Below are 24,928 nucleotides of genomic sequence, written 5' to 3'. Positions count from 1 at the left end.
CCCTCTAAATGATCACCTGTAATTGAACCCTTGGGACGGCGCAAATCATCCGCTGCTTCTCTGACACAGCTGGAGCAGGTGTGTTTTTCCATCCACTGTATACCACTCTAAAGCTCTCCGGAGTGTGATAATGCCCTCTGACAATGACACTAAGGGACCACACACATGCCGCATCAGCCTTTACCTCAATTAAAAACCCATTTTCATATTTTCCTATGACTTCCTAAATCAGTCGCAGCAAGTAAACACCCCAAAAATTCGAATAAAGACAGGCTCCTCTGGCAGTGAGCAGGGCTCCCCTGAGGCACACCATGTCCCTTAATGAACCTCCAATTAGGAGAGAATGAGCCCTGGGCTACGCTGTCACACTGAGGAGCTTTGAAGTGTACTGAATGCTAAACAGCTATAGCACTGTATGCTGCTTTAGAGGGCATACAGCTTGAAGACAATAGGGAACAACCACAGAAAGAAAGTGTACGAAAGTAGCTCAAAGGCAACCCAGCTCACAGTGTGTGTGTGGGTGTAGCTCGCACAGAGAGCAGAGCATCCAAACTCAGCCGGGTTAGGAAGTTCAGAAAACCTCCAGGCTGGTTGCAAAGGTCCTAACGCTGGTTAGATGCTCAGGTGGAGACAGACAGTGGTGCACTTTTAACCCTCACCTCAGGCAAGTTCAGTTTAATATACAGTAGACACACAGGATTGGTGAACACTATCAGCACCTGCACATTATGGGCAATGCTAGTTCACTCAAAAAAAAGAAGCAACCACTGATGAATTCGCTCTGACTTGCAAAGCCATTTATCATTTAAGTCCACTGTTGCGATACGTGCTGTGAATCCAAAGCACTTCTTATCGGAGCCTGTGAGTGGCGCTCTCCTGACCTATTCAGTTTGGAAATGAAATGAGATTGTGTGACTCCCTGAGGGTAGAAGTCCTCTGACCAGGCAGCTGACACACTCCTGAACAACAGGCTGATTAACTAGAGACGACTCCTCGGATGAACAAATGCACACTGAGAAACACACTGACCATGTGTTGTCAACAGCACTGCGGGCCACATTCTTGACATCCCAACTGGGCGCACAGCCAGCTGTTGGTTCAGTACTAACAGTTGCTCATACTCCTACAGTGAAATCGATTCTCCAGCTCCTTAGATAAGAACGATTGGAGGGGGGGAAGGGCACTGAGAGCTTGTTGGTTAATTCAAGCAGAGGACATGTGATTGAGATGAGAATTTTTTTTTTTGGCTTCTATTGAATACTACTGTGTTTGTGTGTGTGTGTGTGTGTGTGATGCTCACTTTCTCAAAGCAGAGATTCCCACTTAATTGTGTCGGCACCTCTATCTGGCTGAGTGAAGATACAAACTGGCCGCGTGGTGCTGGATCAATACCAGGCCCAGGCACATGGTCAATGATGCATTGATCCCCTGGAGTTCCAGCTCTTAGTCTGCCAGTTGTCTGGTAGTGAGTGAATGTGGTAGCAGCACACAATGAACACATAAACACGTCTTCACCGCCACTGCCGCCGCCTGGTAGGACTAAGCTCGGGCTTTTCCCACGCAGTGCAGTGGAGGATGACACACTGCCTTTGGGGCTTTCCACAAAAATGAGTTACAACTCAATTCAACTACAGTACAGGCTCAATAATTACTGTGACAAACATAAGGGGGATTACGTATTTACTACACTTCTACTCCTAGTTCTGACTTCTTGTCTTACTCCCTCTCTGTATTTTCTGCACAGTCCCATGATCTTGGACAAAATCCTCTTGCTTTGTCAGAGTTATGAAGAGTGGAATCGATATCAGTTCCTTTCTTGACAAAAAGTTTGAAAAATCCAATCAATAATCTCACCACCCAGGCTCTCCACCAGTTTTTGACCCTGAGGCAAGAGACAATTAAAAATGTTCAAGTTCTCTCCGGACCTTGTTTTAAATACTGTTCAGGCCGAGGCTGCTGTCTTTGGCAAATCTCCATATAAAGAGAGTTTACATCACAGATGGCCTCGGAAGAAGTAAACATCGGGAGATTCAAGGAAAGACAACACTTTTAGCCTCAGGGGACTAAACACAAAAGGAACATAGAGAACACAACAACCCACACACAGTGAGTTTGTGTGTGTGTGGTGTGTGTGAATGAAACAATGGATCGAAATTGATACTTTCTTATGGCTCCAATACAAAATTTTGTGAAATCCACTGGGTTTGATTTTAGTACATGTTGGAAACTTTCCAGCTCTCCATAAGGACACTGGTCTCCACGGCAACCCGGATGTGGGGTGAGAGTTGCCTTTGTCTGCAGAGCCGTGTTTGGAATCTCCACTTAGCACCAGTTCCTGTTAGAAAACAAAGGGGAAGCAGAGCCAAGCACTTTGCGACAAGGGGACGGCTCGGCCAGCCATTTGTCTAATGAGCGATCACTCACACCCTGTTGCAAGGCCATATGTTAGTTTGAATACAGCAAGTTCCCCCGTGTAGGGGACCCAAAAGCTGTTTTATCACTTAGTGCTGACTCCATGCTGAACTCGCACACACACACACAGATCTAAACCTTCATACACTCAGCTAAAGTTCAACGAAAAGGAAGAAGAAAAACAGCAAAAATAACTGTGTAACCTACTTTGTGTTACAGGCCGGGGTTTCAAGCGCAATTCAAAGATCAAAACAAAGCCTTGAGGATAAAGCTTGTGAATGTTTGCGTTGCTGTGGGAGCCTCAGATGAAAGAGATACCCACATATAATGGAGGCCCCAGTGCAAATAACAACTTCATAGAAATAAACCAAAAGTGTGTTAATGCTTTTGCATGAGCAGTGCAGCACAGAATTCATGATTCTTTCATTGTACCTTATAATTTGCTGCAGCAGAAGCACCTTGTGCTGTATGTGATTATTAATGCAGCTCTGTGATTGGGAGCCTGTGCGAAAGTGGAGCTGCTTTGTTGAGAAAATGATTGCTCGAAGGATTTATCACAGAATTTAAAGGATAATTTTGGTTTATTACAACTTTGGACTTGTTTTCCATTTATATTCAACAAAACAATTTAACCACAAGGTTTATTTAGAAGCTTTTCAATCTTACTCCTTTGATGGAATTTGCCCAGTTACAGTTGTGAGTGCTAAGATTTCCATTTCCTTCTGATGAGATTGTTTTGCCAACAAGCCTACTGTTTCTAAGATAAAGAAATGACTTCAATCTCAGCTTTGCATGAAAAGCACAGCAGCATTTATTCAAACATCCATATGCAGATTAAGCAGTTTATTTTGAGATAACATGTGGACATTTTGTGAAATTAACATAAGACTACTTACAAACTGCATTGGATGGTTACACCTCACTGTTATAATCCTGTGTGTTTCAGGGTTTAATTTACTGCACTTGTTTCTTAATTGCTGCAATTGCTTTGTCATGACAGGTCTCATCAATTTATTAGTCTAGTAAAGTCTATAAAATAAATAATCATAAAAACTGTGTACAAAACTCAGATGACCAGAACCAAATTACAATAATTAAAATTATTCTTTAAGACACATTTACAAAATCGAAAAAACTCAATATTCTGGTCCTTTTACATATTGCTAGCTCATGTAACACACACCATCTATTTGTCTGGTTGGTTGCTTTTATGGGTCTGACTGACTACTACAGCTGATGTGTCTAGGTCTAAATTCCCCTTTAACCTCTCAATCTATACGTGTCTGCTGCTCAGCCGTGCCTGGAATACTAATGTTACACATGCCAATGCAAATCAGAGGCTAACAAAGACCAGTGCTGGCCTGCTTTAATGGTAAACGAACAAAAGCACTTGTCTGCCTGTTCGCAAGACCAGCTTCAAGCACCGGCTCTCGCCAGCACCGTGCCTCCTGTTGACAGTGACAATGGCTTTGCGCCTGTACTGTCAGCACCTCCCTGAAAAGAGTCTGTCAACAAGCTCTTTGGGCTATTTCTCTCGCTGATTTAACATGTGTCTGCTGGAGTGGAATCACTGCTGGATTTGGTGAAAATCATTCATGGCAACACCCCTTCATTACACATGCTGTGGGAAAACTGGAAAAAAAAAAGATGTTCCGCACATACTAACGTACCATGTGTATCTGCTTGTGCCTCCTCTTTGTTCAGATGAAGCTGGTGATTTCTCCCTGTTTTCCTCCTCGCCTGTTTTCATGGGCTGTTGGACAGAAGCAGAAGAGAAGAAGCAGAGGTCAGGATTGAGCTAATGAGATGAAAAAACACCGAGGCGCAGGCAAGGAGAAAGAAAAGTGGCACATTTGTCTTCGTGTGCGTAATTCATTTAAGAAGAATAAGACTGGGAGCTCGAAAAACACAGAAAATAAAATTGTAGGACACTTAAAATGACGGAGTTTGCATTCATTATGTATGAAGCTCTCGCTCCCAGCAGCGAGCTAATCTAAGATTGCAACAGTGTTTTATCTGTGTGAATATTTCACTTCTTAGCTGGAAGGCAAAATTAACAAGGACAGACTAAAAAAAAATGACTGCCTTTAATAGTAGAGGTCTACGCCTGTGTTCTGTATAGGTAAGATTTTAATTGTAATAAGACTTGAGAATCTATGTTTCTTCTTGCTCAGTTAATTATCATTTATTAGAAGACCCTACACTCCAGTATCCTCATATAGCTTCTGATGTGACCTTGCTGAGCGTCTGAACTCATTCATTATTCACTGGAAGTAAAATACCTTACTTTCTTACCACACATTACTGGCTTGTATGGTACAGCTCTAACCAAGTGTGTCTAATGAGCATAAATGCTTTAAACTTTTCCCTGTTTCCAAACTGCTCTGCAGTGTCTCCCAGCTGAAAATAACGATATAGCAATAAGAGCCAATTAAACTGCTGATATTCCAGCCTCTATGTGCAAAAATAGTCAGCAGCACAGTTTTGACTGACAATACTTTGGAGCCGGTTTCAAAGCACTGGCACTGACAACTACAGCATCAAATATGGCGAGAGCTGCCTACGGAGGCATGAACAGCATGCAGCTCTCGCCACATTAGATGGTGAAATACAGGCATGGTATTCTCATTCTGACAGCGGCTGTGGATGGAGAATATCCCAGGAGTATTCTGGCTGATAGAGCCAGCCACATCATCCCGCCGACACACCATATTGCCAGCAGACATCAGATTCACCAGGACGCAGAGCCCAACTGACAGTGGCAGCCACACGCCCTCCCCCATACAGAATACACAGCCCTGATTACATCTAGAAAAGGCAATCAAAGTCTGAGAGAGAAAACGGAAAAATCTGAGAAGTGGAGAGATGCACCGGAGCGATACACTTCCTTATCACAGAGACTTAAATTCAGACTCTATAAAGCACATGCTCAGGGAATCCGTAACATCTCCACAGTGGCTACACATGCATGGGGAGCCAAAGGATGTGCAGCTCACAGAGAATCATTTACAAAAATATTCACCATAGCTTAGCAAGCATATCCCCAAGCAATACAACACTGTAATCCCTTTTCATTTCATGTCAGCCCACAACAATAACAGCAGCAGCAGATAGGTGCACAATCACCATCATCATCATCAACACCATCAAGTCTGTAATCTGCAACTGAGCAACAGAGTGGTCAAATTTTATCCTGCAGCCTGTTGCAGAGGTAGTCTCCTCTGAACCGCTGTTTAGAGAGCCATTAGCCGGTGGAGAGCAACAGTGTTGAGGGTCTGCATTATAATTTTTTTTTTCCGGTTTCCATGGAACCCTTTTTCACGGGAAAGTGGAGCACCAATAGGATTGCAGAGCCTCATTGAATCGGTTATGGGGGTGAGAAGAGAGATGAGCGCAGACGGCTGAGAAGGCACAACAATAGGACGAACCCTCCAGGGAGACGGGAAAGGCCAGGCCACCGAGGGTCCAACAAAGCCAGGGAACGACTCAACACTAGAGAAAAGGTTTCATCTACATCTCCTCAATGGATTTCCTTTTAAATAAATCTCTCTCGCCAACTTGTCATTGACATTTAAGCTCACGAGCACCGTGAGCAATTCAAACATCAAGGCAGTCACTAATTGATTAGCCTCTGCAGATATTTCAGGCTCTGACATTATTATTGCATCACCAGCATCTATTCTGTGTGCCAATGGGTAGCGCACTATAAATTCTGCCTTTCTACTCACATTATATACTGTAGTTATCCCCCATAGTTCAATCAGTGTAACAGCAGAGGAGACTGTGGTAGACATGGAAAAATAAGAGGTATCACAGTAAGTATCAAAGGCATCAGTAACAATCCACCACAAGTGCCTGTTGGATGATTGAACGGTCTTAACTCCTCCTCCCCTACACGTTTCCAATGTAGGATTTTCTGTAACTCTTCAAATTGATCCAAAATTCACATCCACTTCACACATCGACTGGCCAGTAAGTGGATGTTTGAAAATAAACAGAGTTCAAACAACAGTTTCTGTCACTTTGAGAGTAAGCACACCAAGTGTAATGACATAAATGCCTTCCAGGACAAACCATCAGACGATGTGTGTCTTTATCCTCATAGTTACATGATATCATATCTCATCCTTCTCTGTGACAGTCGGCATTTTACTCCACATTTGAGTCAAGATTGTAAACACTTCAGCCTTCAGGAGTGGTCAGGTGTCAAATCAATTAGTTCTTTTCTGGCTTACTTATATCGTTAAGGGTCAAATATGCCTAAAATTAAGTGTGTGATGAATTGTCAGTATCTGGCCATCTTAAAACCGGAGAGGTCGCATCCAACTGTTGTAAGTTTAAGACGTAGGAAATCCATGAAACACGTTATCATCATTTTGTCATTGGCCAGATGTATTGTTTTTCAGCGTTGACACAGCTACAGTAGCCTACTGCTGCTTTTCATATTCACAACCAAATAGACATGACCTTTTGATGAAACATGATAAAAACCAAAAGACTGCATGAGCCATATGCTGGATTCTTTGCATCGTGTGCCCTCTGTGACATCAGGCTTTTCCTTGCCATTCTAGTGAGTCATAAACATTTTCGTCTTTTGTCAAATACGCACATTATTCTGGAGCACAGCCAAGCCTTTACTATGGTATATGTGCATCACTGGCTAGGGACGCATCATTTGTGTGTTGTCTTTGCTTCCATAAGTCACCACATCCTGCCAATCTGGTGGGCAACCTTGGCTACAATGTCAGAGGTCACACAACAGCAGGCATGCGGTGACACTTCCTCTGGGGACAGGAAGTGGACGGGAAATGAGGAAGGAAGTGACAACTTTTCCATCTACACCTTGCAGCTGGGTTTGACCTCCATTTCTCATCAGACTTGACAACAGCAAACCTCTGAGCCTCAGAGCAAACATGAAATTCAGACAACATAACCTATGGGCCTTATGCCCTGACTCAAATCGTTATAAATACACTTAATAAAAGGAAAAACCTACAGCTAACAGGATGTCATCTATCCCCAGTGATCTCTAGCCAGCTCTCGACACAGTCCACATACATCATGATCTAATATTATAGAAATAAGAAATAGGGCAATTGCCGGCCGCCATATATCTCCTGAACATCTGCTTTAATGAGGGCAATTCTGAGGCAGAATAATCGCTGTACCCCATCTGGATTTATCGATCTGACAGTGCGAGTCAACCACCAGAGATAAAGATAAACCACCACGATGGAGAAACAATCCCCGCTCTGATCAGAGGGCAGTGCACAACTAATCACTCACTCCCTCACTCTGGCCACTGTTAACCCACAGTTTCTTTTGTTCTCCACACTACAGTATTTGCTCTCTGGGTTACACACCAGGCAAGAGAGCATTTACTCATTTGAACTATACAATTATTCCAGCTGAAAGATGCAGACTGAACTCATTACACATTCCTCCGTTTTCTCTGTGTTAATCATCCTGGGCTAAATGGAAACCTGATAAGAATGCAGCCCTTGGAAACATGGTCGGGGGGTGTTATTTTGATGCTGATGAAAGCTGACACCGTCCACCTCCTCGGTAAATCAGAGGCAAACATTATCCAGGCCTCTTCTCTTTGTAGCAGGCTCCTCGGGCAGCAGCCTGTGTCTCTCACCTCTGCAAAGATGCCCTCATCAAAGGTTGTGCTTAGTGTCTTTTCAAACATCTACAACCTGCTTCTATTACACAACAGCAACGATTCTCTAGTGACACCATGATGAAGAACAGCTACCAAACAACTACTTGTTGTTATTTTCTTTAACCCGTGCCTGTCTAATTTAACTAACCACCTCATACACCATCACACTTTCCCTCTACTTCCCAGGCCCCCAAGGCTAGCCCCGTGTCTCGGAGGAGTAGGGGGCCTGGGGGGCATCACAATACCGCTTTGAAGTTGAGCGATTAAAGAGGAAAGACCTGTCGAATTGGGATGATGGGGCTATGGTTGAGAGAGGGGGAGGATCAGCGTGAGGGACAGGAAAGGCTGTGAATACTGAGAGCTCAGGGCCCAGTGGGACACAATTAAGAGCAAGGCTTTTTTTAGTGAGGGTTACAAAAACACAGTAAGGATACCAGCAGTGCAGCCTTCCAAGCCAAGGTAAGAGTTCATTACTACATACACACAGGAGGCTGGGGCTGTTTAGCTCTCGCCAGTTTGTTCACCATCTCCACAACCTACAGGCCCTGCGAGCTGCCGAACAGCCACATGATAACCATTTCCATTCCAGTTAAATCCTAAAGCCCGGTAAACCTTGAGAATCGTGCAGCTTACAGCTCACAGAGCCTCCAATTCAGAGAGGAATTGAGATGAAGATCCAAGCTGTCTGCTCAAAGACCAAGTTTGCATAGTCGTCCCCCAAGATGCTCCACCCTGTTTAAACAAATATGAGTGCACCAAAGACAACATACCAGATTTTCAGTCAAGTTAAAAAACTGAAATTGGTGTGAATTCACACATATATACTACATATATACTATTCACACATACTACATATATACTATTTACTATTTTCTATTATTTTCATATTTAATATATTCATTTTTTTTATTTTATTTTGTCAATTAGTAGATTCCTCTTCTGAATGTTCTATTGTCTGTAGCCCTAGAAATACAAAACTGGTTTGACAAAGTAACAATGTATGGAAAATAGTGACATACGACAGCTACAACACAATAATTAATTTGATGTATTTGTGCGTTAACACACCTGAAATCCTTTGGGGATTAGTGGTATGCTCCACTAAAACATATGGTCTCTTGTATAATATTTTCCATAGGACAGTGAGTGTACGTAGAGATATGTAGCCACTGTTGTCCTATAAGTCAAACCAGCCACTTAGACACGTGTTAAGAGCATACAGTACACATCTGCTAACCATTTTCAGGCCTCATTTCAGTTTTGCTTTAATACCACAGAGCAGTAGGCTGTTCTGTATATTTGTGAAAATCAAATTCTGTAGCAAAGATTACTTTAGCAATGATCATTACCACAGGGTCTAAGAGGGAACTGTCTTTACCTGGAACATTAGCTGTAATTGTGAAGATCTGTCCTTAATATGCCCTCACCTTGACCCTCCTGCCTTTAAAGACGCTGATAAACAATGTGCGAAACTCTACTCTAACTCTCTCTTTGCAGAAGATACAGATGAAGTGAAAACACATTCTTTGCACAATGGGGCCAGATGCAACTTATTTTTTACAAAATTAAAACCAGTGGAGGGCATCTGAGTTTGCACTCCTCTTCTAAAATAAACCATTTTCTCATACGCAAGAAAACTTGCACCAAAGCAGCGATGTCCTACTTTTGTTAATGTCATCCTGGCTCCATGGCCAGTTAAATATCGACCATACGTTATACAATAATGCAAATGAAAAAACAAAAACTTTGACACAACTAAGATTGGTGTAAAATATGAACCCCAATAAAGAAACATAACCATAAATTGGGCTGAGGGACACTTGGATCCATGCCTGGTAGTTCAGCCCAAGCTCTGAGGCGCAGTGGGTCTGGTTCCAATTGCTGATGGTTTTCACTGCATATCTTAGTGACCACACCCTGAAAAGCTAACTTATATATTCTACACTCCTCAGACGCTGATGGTGATTGATTGATTCCAGAAAACAATTTTATTTGGCATATTTGAGGCAAAGTTTTGTTGTTTTCAGCTATGTTCAAACATGGTAACACAGCACTGAAAAGGCTGGTTGGAAACTACACATTTACTTCCTATGTTTACAAGCAAAACATGTGGGTCACATTACTCAACAAACGTATCAACAAACATGAAGAAAGATGCCAGGATTACTGCCTAGTTTATATCCCAGCTCTGGTGCCATTTTATTTCAACCCTCCTGTCAGGGCTTTGTCAACTGTTATAGCCAAATTTCCACTTAAACATGTTGAGCTAAGTGCAGAAGAAAAACACGGCAGAAAAAGAGTTGCTTTATCTGAACATCAAGACTCCAAAACACATGACACAACTTCAGAATTTCTCACAGTGTTTTACAGTGGAGGTAGGCCACCTTGTCAGAAACAAAGACCACATTCACTAAAAATGAAAACACTTAATACAAATAACCTTCAGAGAGAAAGAGAAGATGGTAAATTTTATACAAAAAAATTATTGAACAGTCATTGACTTAAACTGGCTGAAAGATGAAATGTATTAAAGCAGAAGTAAGCGGAATATTTGTGTTAATATAAGTCTTAAATAGTTATATCTTCCGACAGCAATCACTTATATAGAGTGTTTGGTCCGAAACACGGGTCTGTCAGTCACTCTGCTCTGCTGTGAACGAGGAGAAAACTTTCCTTGTATCCTACAACCTTTATCCAATGAGGAGAGAGAACGGCATAAAGGGGCGGTCCTCTCTGTGTGTGCAGCCAAGGGATGCGCGTGCATGTGGTGACATAGGGACGAGGGCAGGGACTGCTAGCTCCATCGGCTGACAAGAAGTTAGCCAAAACGACCGGATCGCTTACTTCTGCTTTAAGGTCTGGTCCAATTGTAAATATCTAAGGATAATATTACTCTAACTGCATTACTTAAAAAAAAAGTGCCATTACAACTGAATTTAGCACCTTAAGAATCAATATTGTATTGTATCGTATCGTATTGTATTGTATCAAGGATTCTAGTTAGTGATGTGGTTTGTTGATTTCAGTCCCAAATTGAACATTTGGTTGTATGGGCACTTTCAGATAAATTAGACAGTAATGTTAATCCTATACAAATTATTGTGTGCATGTTAAAGTCAATTACTCATAGGTCAGACTAGTATACACCAAATGTAATGTAAAATGTTATCAGACATTAATAAAATAGGCTTTTAGCAGTTAACTTCTCTGCTGTGCCACCCACATACACAGGCGTGAGTCAACATTACAGACAACAGTGGCACTAAGTGCTTTTTCTGCTCCAACAGTGTAAGGACGCACAGACATGTGCAGCCAAAAAACATAACCATTTTATGGTAAGTTCAATAAAAATTTAATAAACTCTTCCATGGGGTTTTCCCATCTAAGCCTTGTGTTGTAAATTATGTCCATTTCAGACCAATCAAAATTTGAGAAACAGTTTAAACTGCCAAAAAGACTGGAACTAGAACAAGTTTACATTCCAGTATCAAGCACAATAAGCATTATTTGACTTCAGAACAGCCATACTTGTCCTCATTGAAACATTAAGCAGAACTCCATTACAAGGATGGAAGCCAAGACACAAATATTTCACAAGCTGTATGGAAAATCAGAATGCAGTAGCATAATATAGTGAGTTCCTCCATACAGGGAGATGGTAGTCTGTGTCTTTGAGGATTTGGCAGAGGGCTGTACAGGAGCAGCAGGGCAGGTGTCCCACTGGGTTACGAGAGCCAGAAGCTTTGCATCTGGATCATTTCCTCAGCCCAGAGGGCCTCCACACTGGGACCTCCTCGTAAAGCTGCACATGTGCCAAAGAACCCCAAATCCCTCTGAATCCTTCATCTGCATGAACTGCGTGCGTGCCTGTATGCAGTGGCTGTAGTGATAGCAGGTAACAAGCTGTGACAAACTCACAACATCACAGAGGGAGAAGAAACAGTAAAAATGACTCTGCTTTTTGTCTCTCACACTGTCAAGTATACTCACACACTAATGGCCACACAGCCTGCAAATGTGTTTGTGCATGAGGTGCAAAAAAATGGTTTTATCACTCATATTTTTCAGCAGAGCAGTGTGTGACTGATGGCCAGAGGATTACTGGAGCGGTGGAGGATGAAACCAGGATAAAGAGGAACTCTCAACTGAGTGAGTAAGATTTCTGTCCACTCCAAAATATCACTGAATGCACTCCTTTCCACACGGGTTCACTCTAAGCTCGGTACTACCTGGACAAGGGGTTGAAAGATATACTTTGAGGAGATATCCTGCCTCTGAGTGAGTCCCAAGAGGAAGCCAAGAGGGACTGAAATGTGGAAAAAGGGGGTTGGACATTTTCCAGTCTCGTGAAAACGCAGCAGCGCTTTAAGAAACATTCCTGCGATCGACTGAGGGAGCCACAAGCGAGGAGACGTCAGGAGAAATCATGCTTGGCTCAACACTAAAAGCACTCAGAGAAATGAGATTTAATCTGCTGAGCTTAGAGAGTATTAGCCAGATGTAAACAGTCAGTACCAGCTGTGAGAAAGTTAACTTCCACAGCTCCCCTGCTTGGAAAAACAATGCATAAAACATCAAACATTACCAATGACAGAAATTCTGCAAACACAGATATTTAAAGCCCAAAATAAAACTTTCACAAGGCAGTTGTGGGAATCAGGCTGTTAAGGTTAACTGGCCACAATGAAACACTTTCTCTCAGAGAATACTCTGCCTTGAGGCCAAGCTGTGGGAAAGGGAGTTTATGCAATTACATCACATTGATTTATGGGAGACAGAGGAAAGATGGGGAGAGGATGGAAACTGAGCTGCTTGGAGGCGGTCCAAGATTAGGTCCCCAAAGAAACACAAGTCAATAGGTTTATACCACAAAACATGATGGATCTGAGACAATTGTGTGGGGATGAATGTGGTCAGAGAAGTGCTGGCAACACAGTGAGGTCAAACCTATCGAGAGTCATTGGTTTTGATTTAAGACTCAAAACAGAGAACCATTAGAACAGCCATAATTGTAATGCAGAGGCTTCTCGATGAACCTGCTCATGGAGCACATGCAGCTAACAACTTCAGAATAGCAATGACACCAGTACTGAGCTTACTTTCAATTTGTCCCAACTCCAGGGAACTGATGACAACTGTCTTGCTCGAGCAGATGCTGCTGATGCTGTCTTGAGTTTTAATTGGGTTATAATGATGACATTGTGAGTAACGCGCCCAAGCGTGCACTGCAACGTTTATGGGGAAGCATATCTCCATCAGCCCGCTGTGACAAGCCCTCCCACTCTGCCTGTGGCCCATGGTGTTTTTCCCTTTTCTTGCTTTTCCTTCCTGTTTAGGGGCCCATTGGGTCCAACACACAGCACCCTGGTATGGTTGTGATTTGGTTTTGGGTTAGCATTATTTTTTTTATCACTTAATTAGACATTTTACACTTGAATGCATTCATGCACTTACCTCACCCCTGATATTACTGATATGCATTTCCCACTTAAACCTGTGCTTTCAACTTTTGCTTATCAATAGAATAAATCATCTATAATAATTTGACAACATACATATGCTTTTCTTTAATTATTTGAGTGTTCTGCCTTTTGTCGTGGATTCTGAGTTGGTTCACAACACCACCACAAATCTAACAGTTAGGCTACAGATAAACACATGGGTTGTTTATTTGCACTCACCACTTCTGTAAGAGGACCACCAGCAAGACCACAGCTGGGATATTTACAATGAAGAGACACCGCACTTTAGCTTATTTAAACATTTACATGTCACTTGAATTCTGAATACAAAAAACTGCAAAAAAGAAATTCCACTTGTCTTGTAGATGCACGTACAGCAGTCCTGTGAGCTGCAGCAGAGCGACTGTGTGACTGAAAAGCTAATCTTGTGTAGAGGTAAGAAAGCGTTCAAAAAATTGCCATGGATGAATGTTGCAGATTGTTACAAAGGCTTGAATCTATTCAGCTCTATTGTCTCCATAAAAAAATATATATTGACAATGAATCACAACCAACGCATGAGCCTACACAAGAAAGGAAAACTGTAATTCATTAATTTTCACACCATGAGACTTTTGTTGATACCAGCCACCAAACGGTGAAGCTCAGAACAAAGCAGAGGGAGATTACAGAAGATATTCATTAGCATGAGTGAGTGAGCGAGCGAGTGACTCACTTGACTTGTTGCTCTCAAAATGTATTATTTCCTCATTTTCAGCAGATCCTCAATCCTTTCTACAATGCCCCTACAATTTTGTACATTGTCCATATTCAGTCCAGCCATATACTTAGATTCGGGCGAGTAGCCTAATGTTTAACTTTTCAAAACCTCCAGCTGTCTGAAAATTCTCAAGCCTCTTGGAAACACAACAGACCCATGGTTCGGGCCAAAAGCAACAGAACAAATATACACACACAAAGCACTGGCCAAATATTTAAAGGGGGTGTTTTGAAAGCTCGCGGTATAGACTACGTTATCAGTGGTGGGCGAGTGGGTGAAGTGTGGGGGGTTACTGGATGTGGCAAATACATAGAAAGCTTATCCAGAGATGTTTTGAGTAAGAGAAGGATGGACATCTGTTCCCTATTAAATAAAAAAGCAGCTTGTCCAACTCCAAACTGCCTGCAGAGATAAGCAAAAGTGGTTTGGGTAATTGCTCACAACATTGGCTTTCCTCTCCTTCATTGTTTTTTCACTTTAATGTCAGAGAGATCAAATGAGATCATGTCCGGTTACTGACTGAGACTAAAATTTATGTGAGTATGAAATAAATTAATCTAAAAGCTGTTTTTATCTGCATTCATTTCTTGTTTTATTGTCTGTCCATCGGTTTGAAGCCACCAGTTGAAGAGATGGATCTTATTGTTGTTGTCTTTTTTTCCCCCTTTCTTTTTTGTGTGTGCTTTTGCTCTGTGGCTTCACAGATCAAGCCAAAAGAACCTCTACACATCCAGGGGCTTTCAGAGACACCCACAAAATTACTTTGGCTTCAGAACTGGTGCTGAGGCATTTCACATGGGGCTCCGACTCCTGCCAAGTGTTATCGGGAAAGATGATCTGGGCCCGTTTCTCCAGGGTGAAAACTCCTGGAGAAATGCCTGAGCTGCCTGTTTTGTCCTAAAACACTCCACAGTCTTGAGCGTCACACCCAGGTGGGCAATATTAGGTTGGACGACTTTGCTGCTGTCCCATCGTCCTAATGTGGGACAGGTGACAAATCAGTGGGAAGCCCTCCAAGATCATCACAAAAATGTAAAAGAAAAAAAATCCCTCTGAGCATCTGTGCTATGTTTTTTTAACACTTAAATCAATGAGCACTGTAGCCAATTTATTTTCACATAGTGGAATGGCTGCCCAGCCTGTGCTATCTCTGACGAACACATGTGAAGGTGATCCCTGGATTCCACTGTCAGAGACGTTAGGACTGAAATACATTTCATGAAAATATCAAACTCCTTTAATATATTTCAAATGGTTAAACAGTGGCTAGCTCTCCTGTGCAGTGGATTCTGCTTTTGCCCTAAGCTTCAAAGAAAAGAAGATGCAGCGAGGTACGGATTAAGAATGAAATAAAAAAAAAGGAATTATATTTCATGGTGTGCATGTGTTTACCATAATAACTTTTTGCATAGAAATCTTTACAGCGAGGAAAATAGCTCTTTAACTTAAAAAGATGTCTATTTTTATTCCTCTCCTCTTAGAAAACCACATCTCTTAAGAATCCCTGGTGGAGGTTGATCCACCGAGTTCATTAAATGGAGCACATTCCCCTCACAGTAATGGGAATGAGGTTTGCTTGTGGCCGTAACACATAGGCTGGCATTGACCGACTGTTTGCCCAAAGGACAGAGGCCGTGTTTTAGTGCAGTGACCCATGCATGCTATCTCGCGTAGCGCGCTTTTAAAGTGGTGGTGGGCTAAAAATTTCATAAAGCGGCATCAAAAAATCATGAGGCAGTGAGGCGCTCAGTCTTCGCTGTCTAATTGTTTTCCCCTTTGAGGAATAAAAATAACAGTCTACAACATGTACATCTGATCTGCTGTGAAAAGCCAATTATTCAGTCAGACATGTAGAGGCTGGTTGGACAAGTCACTGTGAGAAACATGCAGTCCGAAATCTCCGCGCAAACTGCTCTGGGTGGCTGAGAGAGGCTGGGGCGCTTGAATGACCACAATTGGTTTTATTGCTGCGTTGTAAGCTGCAGTTCAGCGCCTCTTTGTGTTGCACTTTCAACCACGTGTGGTATATTGGTGTCATCCTGGGCAATAAATAGGAAGGGCAGAGAAGAAACACCAGCAGAGGACCCAGCAAAAAGCACACCTGTATCACACATGAGGGCTTTATATGGCCGCACCTATGTGGCTTTGTGTGGCTTTACCTCAGATGAGATACCATGCAAACAGACAGATGACCCTAGTTTATAAACTCCAAAGATTTTCAGTTTCTTCGCTTTAACAAGCTGGAGCGAAAAATGAGCGCCAGTACTGTATCTCCGGGGCTTGTGATCCTGGCAGGAGAGTGATCATTAGCCGGCCCTTCCCCCAAGTTTCCCCAGGTAGAGGCTGGAGCCCGCTGTGGATTTTTTTTTAATCAAACACTGATCTGTTCCCCTGATGCTGTGAAGGCTGACAAGGAGCCCATATGTCTAATAGACGTGTGGAGAATCCTGTCCTGTGGGAGGGACTGTAACACTGCCGTTATCCCGCAGGAGCTGTGGGGTGCAGCGCCGTGGACAAGGTGTGTGGGCTTCAAAGGAAGCAGAAAGCAGCCGGCGTAGCGTAAAGAAAAGTACTAACCGCTCTTACTGACGTTATATTTGAATACATGTGCACATTATCAGATTGAAAGAAGGGAGAAGGAGAATCACATTAGCCCAGTTACGTCTACAACATTCACTTCCAACTTAAAATAAAGAAATCTCTGCTTAGGTAAGTTTTTTCCCGAGCCATGTTTACTAGTCAAATGCAAAACATTTAGCCTAGATTCAAGCACAGCCATATACTGTAAATATAAAACAACCCCAGCTCTTGTTGAGTGCTGCCAACAGCACCCATGCTGCAGGGGAGTTTGTGTGTGTGTGTGTGTGTGTGTGTGTGTGTGTGTGTGTGTGTGTGTGTGTGTGTGTGTGTGTGTGTGTGTGTGTGTGTGTGTGTGTGTGTGTGTGTGTGTGTGGGAGAGCTTCATGTACACTTGTGTTTGTGTATTTGAGGTTTGTACGGTTATCACTGACTGCAGACAGCAGATTCAGATGCAAACCCAAATCACGCTCAAAATAAATCTCTTTGAGGTACTCTATAATTCAGCCACACTGGAAAAGCCGAGACAGCAAACAAGACGACGTCATATTTACCAACCACCAGTCCTCCCTGTGTCCATAAATCTGGTAAAACGGCACCATCTCAGCTTTGTATCAAGACCTCATCATCATCTATGAGAAAGTAAATTAATGAGCTAACAGCTTCAACATTCAACATGCATTTAATTTGTATAAAATGATAATGTGCTAATTATCTGGGTCACCATTAACAACCTCCTGTCCATCCCTACAATAATTTGTGCCCTCTAAATTACCAAATCAATTTGTGGTGAGAGCAAGTGTTTGTATTTGCGAGGCACAATTATGATATCACATTACACTGTGTAGTCCATCGTCAGTGATTAAAAATAAACAGGATATTTACAGGAGCTTAGATCCCCTTAAGGCTGAGGAAATAAAAATGCAGAGCTGAGTGTGAAATAAAATAGGGCACATTAAAAAAAAAAGCCCGGATGACTAATGAGGGTATTCTTGTAAAGCTATATTCTCTTATTCCAGAACTTGGATGGAAAGAGCGGGAGCACTCGAGGAGGAGAACCTGGGTCTTGAGGGGCGGAGCAGAGGACGGAGAGCTGGGACACAGTCGTGGCTGGGGCAACAGAAAGAGAGGAAGACCAGAAGCTGGGAGAGAGTCCCATTTCATCAGAAAAATGCCTGAGTCAGGAGACGGGAGAACCATTAGGCCCAATGAGTCACAGGGAGAGGCTGTAAAAACAGATCTGGGCTGAGCTCGGCTCTCAGTACCAACCCTGAAGGACGACAGCCACTGGAACAGTAGAGCGGTGGCACACAATGAGGTGAAATGGCTTTTATGGCCAGGAGTGTATCTCCTTACTAGGAGGGACTGATGTCAGTAACTGTTCAGTGAAAGCACATGTGAACTCTATTTAGACTTAATCCACTGATATCAACCTATTGCAGATACATCAATGTGGGTGCATCTGTTGGTCAGTAGGTGACAATGAATTGCAAAACAGAAATAACGCTTTGAGGCCATGTAGTTTGTCTGCCAGAGGCATTGACAAATAGGCTTTTCCACTATAAAACATGCTGCTATCTAAGGGATCTGTGTGTGTGTGTTATGTTATATGTTGTGGGTAACGATAGGTTTCCAGAGAAGCTGATGTAACTACAGATTAGGGCTGCAAGTAAAAAATGATTGTTTTGATTATTACTCACCCTCCAGTTATTTCCTCAATTAATCTCTTAATCTCTACTTCCTAAAGCCAAAGATGGCAGGTTTGTTTTGTCTGACAAACAGTCCAGTACCCAAAGACAATGAGCTCACAGTAAAAAAAAAAAAAAAAAAAGCAGCAAACCATCAAAGTTGGGAAGCTAGAAGTGGATTTGATGATAGATTTTTGCTGGAAAATTCAAAGAAAAGAACATTTGATTAATCAAAAGGAGCTTAATTTTCTGGTGATCGGCATCGGCACTGATTATTAGATTCACCATCTTGGCTCTGTGAGTTAGACAAATGGCAAAACATGTTCAAAACTGGACCTGACACTGACACTGGATATCCGCAAAATCTGACACCCATGCAGGTCAGCTTCTGTGCAGATGGAGAAGCGTGTACCAGCCCTAACATGGAGCCTATTCACAGTATGTTGTCGGAAAATCCAGACAACTGTGATGCTCTTTATCCCACCACACATCTCGTCCTCACATTGAGCAATACAATTCTCCGCTTGTGCTGATAAAAAATCTGAACATTGGGTCTTTATCAAAAGCCATGACAGGAACCAAGTAATTTCAGCAAGAAAAAAGGCAACAAGGGAGAATCACAAGACTTCTTTATCTATAAAATGTTAACATTTCCCCAAATATTATCTATGGTGAAAAGCTCCAGTGTTGGGCAAAACAATCACAAAAGCTCTTCCTCTCTGGTGCTATTGGATTAGCATCCAGCTTCTTCCTGCCCATGAGTGCCAACCACACTGAACCTGATGTGAGTCAACACCATTGTGTGAATTTAACCAAAGAACGTATTGTTCATATATTGTCCATTTTGTCCACAACTAATAAAAAGGGTGCACTGCTACAATTTCTTTTCTACAAAGTTCTCTTAGGCAGCAATGTTCTTAAACTTCAGCATCATTCAGTGGATCAAAGTTTTGCTCCAGTCTATCTGAAGCCTGGTGGTTAATCTCCCTGCACATTAGCCTCGTGTCACCTACCTATCAGGCCCAGACTCCTGGGCAGCCTAAGCCCCTCTCTGGGCTTTGACTACATCTCGGGGATAAAAAGAGCACAAGGTGATGAAGAAACCTGCCAGCAAAAGCGAGAGGATTTACTCAATGTGCTTGCTCTGTGTAATGACCAGTGGGTCCTCACCAGCAGCCTTTAATGGACACCTGAGTGACACAGTTTATTAGTTCTGAAAAACATTATGCAGTGGAAAAAGATGGCCGGGGGGATTTCAAGATAGATGTGATTTAAACATCCTGAGATGAGTCCAAGTGCGCCTTCGGCTAAACGCATACCAAGCTCTGAGCCCGCCTGAGTGCCTGCTATCTGCCGAGCTCAGCTTGTCAAATACATACCTTTTACCTCATTACCTGCTCAGCACAGCCATTATTGAGGGAAATGGGGTGAATTCAAGATAACCACAAAAGATTCTTGGGTTGAGCACAAACAGTCAGCCTGCTTCCTCCTGATAAAAAGGAAGCGTCAGCATCCAGGGGCCCCTCAGCTTCCTGCTCTTGGTGAACTCTGAGGCCGCCCAGCTGCCCCATGCTTAGGTCACGCACTACTTCCTGGACCATATGGAGGCACGCAAGAGACAAAGGCATGCATGAATGTGTGAGTATTACTGGATTATACAGCATTTTTTCTTGTCTTCATGCATGGAAGTGACAAAAAGTTCAACTGGAAGTGATTTACACTGAACAACGAGCCCCACCATAATGGCTTAGGTTTTAATTCATAATGTAGCATTTATAAGAAGTATAAACATGTAGTAAATAGTTGTAAAATAAAAAAATGTAGTTGTGAAAATGTAGAAAGTCCTCAAGTGTTCCCTTAAACTGTTGTCAACAACTGTATCTTCCGGTGAAGAATACATACAGTAAGTGGAATCTGAGACTGGTACGCATATAATAGGCCTATATAAGCTACCTTCATGAGGGAAGTTTGTATTGTTCATTATTGTATTGTTCATTCTCTGAAGCCACGCCTTCACCTTTCTGCGGACGTGGGTGAAGACAACCAACACGCATTGCCAGAGCTACACTGCCATCCACCAGACTGGAGTGTGGCTTTTCCGCGGACGTAGGTGAAGACTCTGATCACGAACACAAGAGGAGGGAGAGGGGGAGAGAGACGGCAGCTTGATTGGGCGTAGGCAGAACTATGAAGGCATCTGACTGGTTTTTCCTTTTCGGAGCAAAAAGCATGGATTGGTCAGAGTTTTGTCAGTCCTGCAGCTGCAACAAAGGTCTGATTATTTTTGTTCCTTTTTCTGAATACACAATGTATTGACTAGTCTCAGGATAGAAGGACCATTTCACCCAGTATAACAAAACGTGTTTCTGGACAGGATTACCAACTATAACTTTAACTGTTGATCATATTAAGGAGTCATTATAATATTTTGGGAACTTTATATATACTACTCATAAATATGGATATGGAGTTTAAGTCAAATATTATCATTGCAGCAGTGGTTACCACAGCTGAAGTTCAGACTCTGTTGAGTTTTAGTTACACTCCTAATTAATAATTAATTTCACTAGTATCACAGAGCAGGGATGGGGAGGTCCACCTCACATTGTTACTGAATATGAGCCCGAACTGACTAAACACAAGTTTCCATCCAAATTTAGCACAAATTCTATCCGAATTTCCAGGAAATCCGCTCTCCCATTAATGCACGTTTATCTGCTAATGTTGTGCAAATATTGGGAGTTGAGATAATCATTCTCCATTCGGGTGCCATAAAGGGGACGCAATCAGATGACATAATTAAAAGAGCCCCAGTCAAATCTCAAACAAATGAAAACGATGTGGAAAATGAGATGGAAATGTGACATTTATGTTTGTTTCATATTTTAATTTGAAAATCGCTGCGCTCCCCTCATTACTCAACACAGATCTGATGTTTTCGTCTGCCGCAATTTTCATCTCCTCACTGGAGCAGAAGCTTCAGTGGATATTAATCATGCATGTCATGATTCATTTTTGAGTCTGTTTCCATTGTGTTTTGGTGCTCCTTGCTTTCATCGATACACCAACTTTTTCACATCATCAAGCTTTAACAAACAACTGAAAGTCTGGTTTTACACAGTCCAGCAGAAAACATCAATCCACACTGTTTGGACATTCACAACATTCAACAACATACACCTTTGTGTCTTTTAAACAGCTGATGAAAAATACCCCCTTTCGAGAGTAAATTATTTCTGCCTGCTGAAAAGCAAATTTCATTTTCTCATGTCTCCTGACAACAAAGATTCTGAACCCATTACTGGCTGAGGCCTCTGCATCACACACATTAAATGAAGGGTCCTCTAGCAATCGAAAAAAGCAATTTTCTCATTGAGCCAATAGATACTCCATTTAGTTCCGGGCTCTCTACGGACCATTGCTGCCGTACTGGGGCTGATACAGGGGAAAGCGAGTGTAGAGCGATGACCCAGCCTCGTTTTCCCTCTCCCTTCCTGCTCTGAACCCATCGATATAGATGCAGGCGCACTCTGCACTCAGGATGAAGAAAATGAAGAGGAGAAAGGATGGAGACAAGACAAAGAAAGAAAAATAGAAACAATGATAGGCTACAGAGGGGGAGATGGTAAGAGAGGAAGGAGGGAGACTGTGGTGAAGCAGGAAGAATCTGAGATGAAGATAATAAAAAAAATCTGCAAATGTGATCAAAAGGCCAAAAAAGGAAGAGGAAGAAAAAAATGAGAGAGCAGAGAGCGGAGGCAGAAATCGGAGGCACCCATGTGGAACTGCAGATTGATTAATCTCAGGACTTTAATGAGCAGTGCTCTGCCAGGCCAGGCGGCATCAAGTCAGTCACCCCGTCCTTCCCAGCAGGAGCTGCCATACACTGCAATTCACACTCTCCTGTCTCTGCCAAGGAGGAGCAGTGAACTCACCACACACACACATGTACAAATGCACAAATACATACACACACTTTCTCTCTATCTCACACTTCCTCTGCTATTCACTTGTTTGTGCTGTTCGCTTCTTCGCTGGCACAGTGAATGTGTGATTAAGAGCAACACATTATCAGAGGCACTATTAAAATGAGCGCTCTGATCACCAGTAGCAAGTCTCACACCAGGTGTTCTGTGTCTGTAGGTGGAATAAATACCAGTGTTGGCTTGTTGGAGATTTGAATCCACTCAAACATGCTCCCCTCCTAATTGCTATCCTCCGCAGCCTGCCGAGGAAAGCCAACGCATCGTTGCTGACCTTTATTCCCTGTGTAAATTACACTGTAGGTTTACAAACCCTGTTGTTTGCATTTTTACTTGTATCCTGCAGACATATCTTCTGTGTCTGTGCAACTCCACTATTTCCCAACACTCATGTGAATCAGGCTGAGGAGAGAAAGGCTTCAGGCGAAGTTTAGTCATTCGTGTTGGCAGCTGCTCCAAAAGCATCAATACTACTGTTTCCTCTTTTTTTTTTTTTTTTTTTTTGAAAAGGCAAATGTTCATCCACAACATGGTGAACAAACACGCCTCTGTTTTCAGTTTGTGTGCTCCTCTCTCTGCAGATCTCCCAGTCATTTAGGGCTTTGGAGAAAGGGTGTAACAAAGAGGCAGACAAACAAAGAGAGAGAAGAATCTTTACATGATGCAGCAATATAGCAGCTGAAGTCGTTAATCATGACAGAGGCTGATTTGTCAGTGTGTCCAGAGCTGCTGGGCCGAGATATGATTCTTCTCTCCTCTCTCCTGCACACGCACACGTGCGCACGCATACACACACTGTACTGTAGCAGCCTCAGGGAGATGGAGAGCCTCAGCGACTGGTTGCGACTTTAACTTAAGGCAAGTGAATCCAGCGCCACACACACTCCCCTGGACACTGGTGTGTGTTAATGGGTCCCTGGGAGCTCATCTCCTCTGGCCAAATCTGATTATAACCTGATTTCCAGGTTTTACTGTAACCTGAGTTCTGTGCAACTTTCTACTCTGAATCTGCACTTTTTCTGCTGCTGATGCTGCTGCTGATGCTGCTGCTGTCCAAACTGACTATCAGACTTTATCCCTAATAGCAATAATAATAATAAAACCCGAAAATCAGCTTGCAGAAAATGACATGCTCAGCTCTTGGTAATGAACCTTTTGCCCTCAGTGTTGAGTACATTTAAGAGTCATGTCTGCTCCACTGGAAGCTCAGACAGGATGAGGAAGGAGAATGAGAAGGAGAAGAAGGTGGTTTTGGATGATACATCCCTCTGATTAATTAAAACTGACAGTGAACTCCTGCCCTACAGCGAAGGTAGCGCCCAGAGACACCCATCTGGTGACCCCCATAAAGCTCTGCAGCCTCCTCCTCCTCCTCGGCTGAGGCTGGACCCCCGTGGGAGGATGCCAGCCTGGAGCCTGACACACATCGCTCCGGGTTGCTCCTGCTGTCAGGTTTCTCACAGTGTGGTCTACTGTCAGGTTAAAACCTGTACGTTTAATCACCACTGCACGTTCATGCGCAAGAGTCTTTTATTCATTCCTTAGTAAACAGAGGGTAACTCCAGCCTAAATGGCGTTAACAGTCTCATAACAACTAGATTTGGCTTTTGCCTCTTTTTCTTATTATTTACTTCATCTCTATGCATGTTAACGCGGTTCCTGCAACTCAGCTGAGCACAAAATGTAACTTGCAGAAACAAAGTGACCTGAGAATCCAACACTGCGCACAACATCGTCCGTTTCACGCTGTAAATAAACCAGCTGGTTCGACAAAAAAAAAGACACAATACACTGCGAACTGCGGTCTTTTTCTCTTTGGTTACAAACCACAACATCTGAGTTGGAGACACTTTTCCGGAGCAGGAACGCGGGGTCTTACCTCAGTGCAGGAACCTCTGTGGCTGTGTCGAGCTGCTTCCCTGCGAGAATGTCACTAGAGAGAAACCTGCGACTGTCTGATGAGAGTTGCCAAGACAAAACAACAAAATGCAGAGTGGGCTTCGTTGTCCACGGAGGTGAATTGAGCCCTGTATCGTCCAACTAATAAAATCCACCAGTCCGGGATGTGCGCTCCCAGTGTGGACAGGCGTGCAGCGCTCAGGACGGACTGGTACGCAAACAGTTTAGTGAAGTCAGTGAAGCTGAGCGGCTCATCCTGCTGCCTGCTCTGCTCCGGGGGGCGGAGACTCTCCGCAGACAGAGGCTACGCGCCTCCGGCTGTAACCTCCACTATTGTCACTACTGACCTCACAGGAGAGTGATAAACACAAAGTCAGTGTTATTTTCATCATTCAAATACAGGGCAGAATCAATAGGTGCAAGAGTGATCTATTAACTTATATATTTCACAGTATGTTCTTTAGTTTTTCATCTCGAAGTCC

At 42.9% G+C, this 24,928-nt stretch overlaps 1 protein-coding gene across 2 annotated transcripts in view; it reads right to left on the bottom strand.

The window, feature by feature from the left end:
- The window catches only part of tspan18b (tetraspanin 18b), a 32,942-nt gene extending 8,266 nt beyond the window's left edge, over positions 1–24,676 (bottom strand). For both annotated transcript variants that reach the window (XM_083972893.1, XM_083972894.1), the window contains exons 1-2: positions 24,427–24,676; positions 4,083–4,165 (exon numbers count right to left, since the gene is read on the bottom strand). In XM_083972893.1, coding sequence (XP_083829019.1) covers positions 4,083–4,085 — 3 coding nt within the window. In that variant the 5' untranslated portion in view covers positions 4,086–4,165; positions 24,427–24,676. The remainder of the gene's footprint in view (positions 1–4,082; positions 4,166–24,426) is intronic.
- Between the last annotated feature and the right edge of the window lie 252 nt (positions 24,677–24,928).

This window comes from Trachurus trachurus (assembly GCF_905171665.1).
Source record: "Trachurus trachurus genome assembly, chromosome: 6".
NCBI classification, from domain to species: Eukaryota; Metazoa; Chordata; class Actinopteri; order Carangiformes; family Carangidae; genus Trachurus; species Trachurus trachurus.
This window is presented reverse-complemented; position numbering and strand designations above follow the sequence as displayed.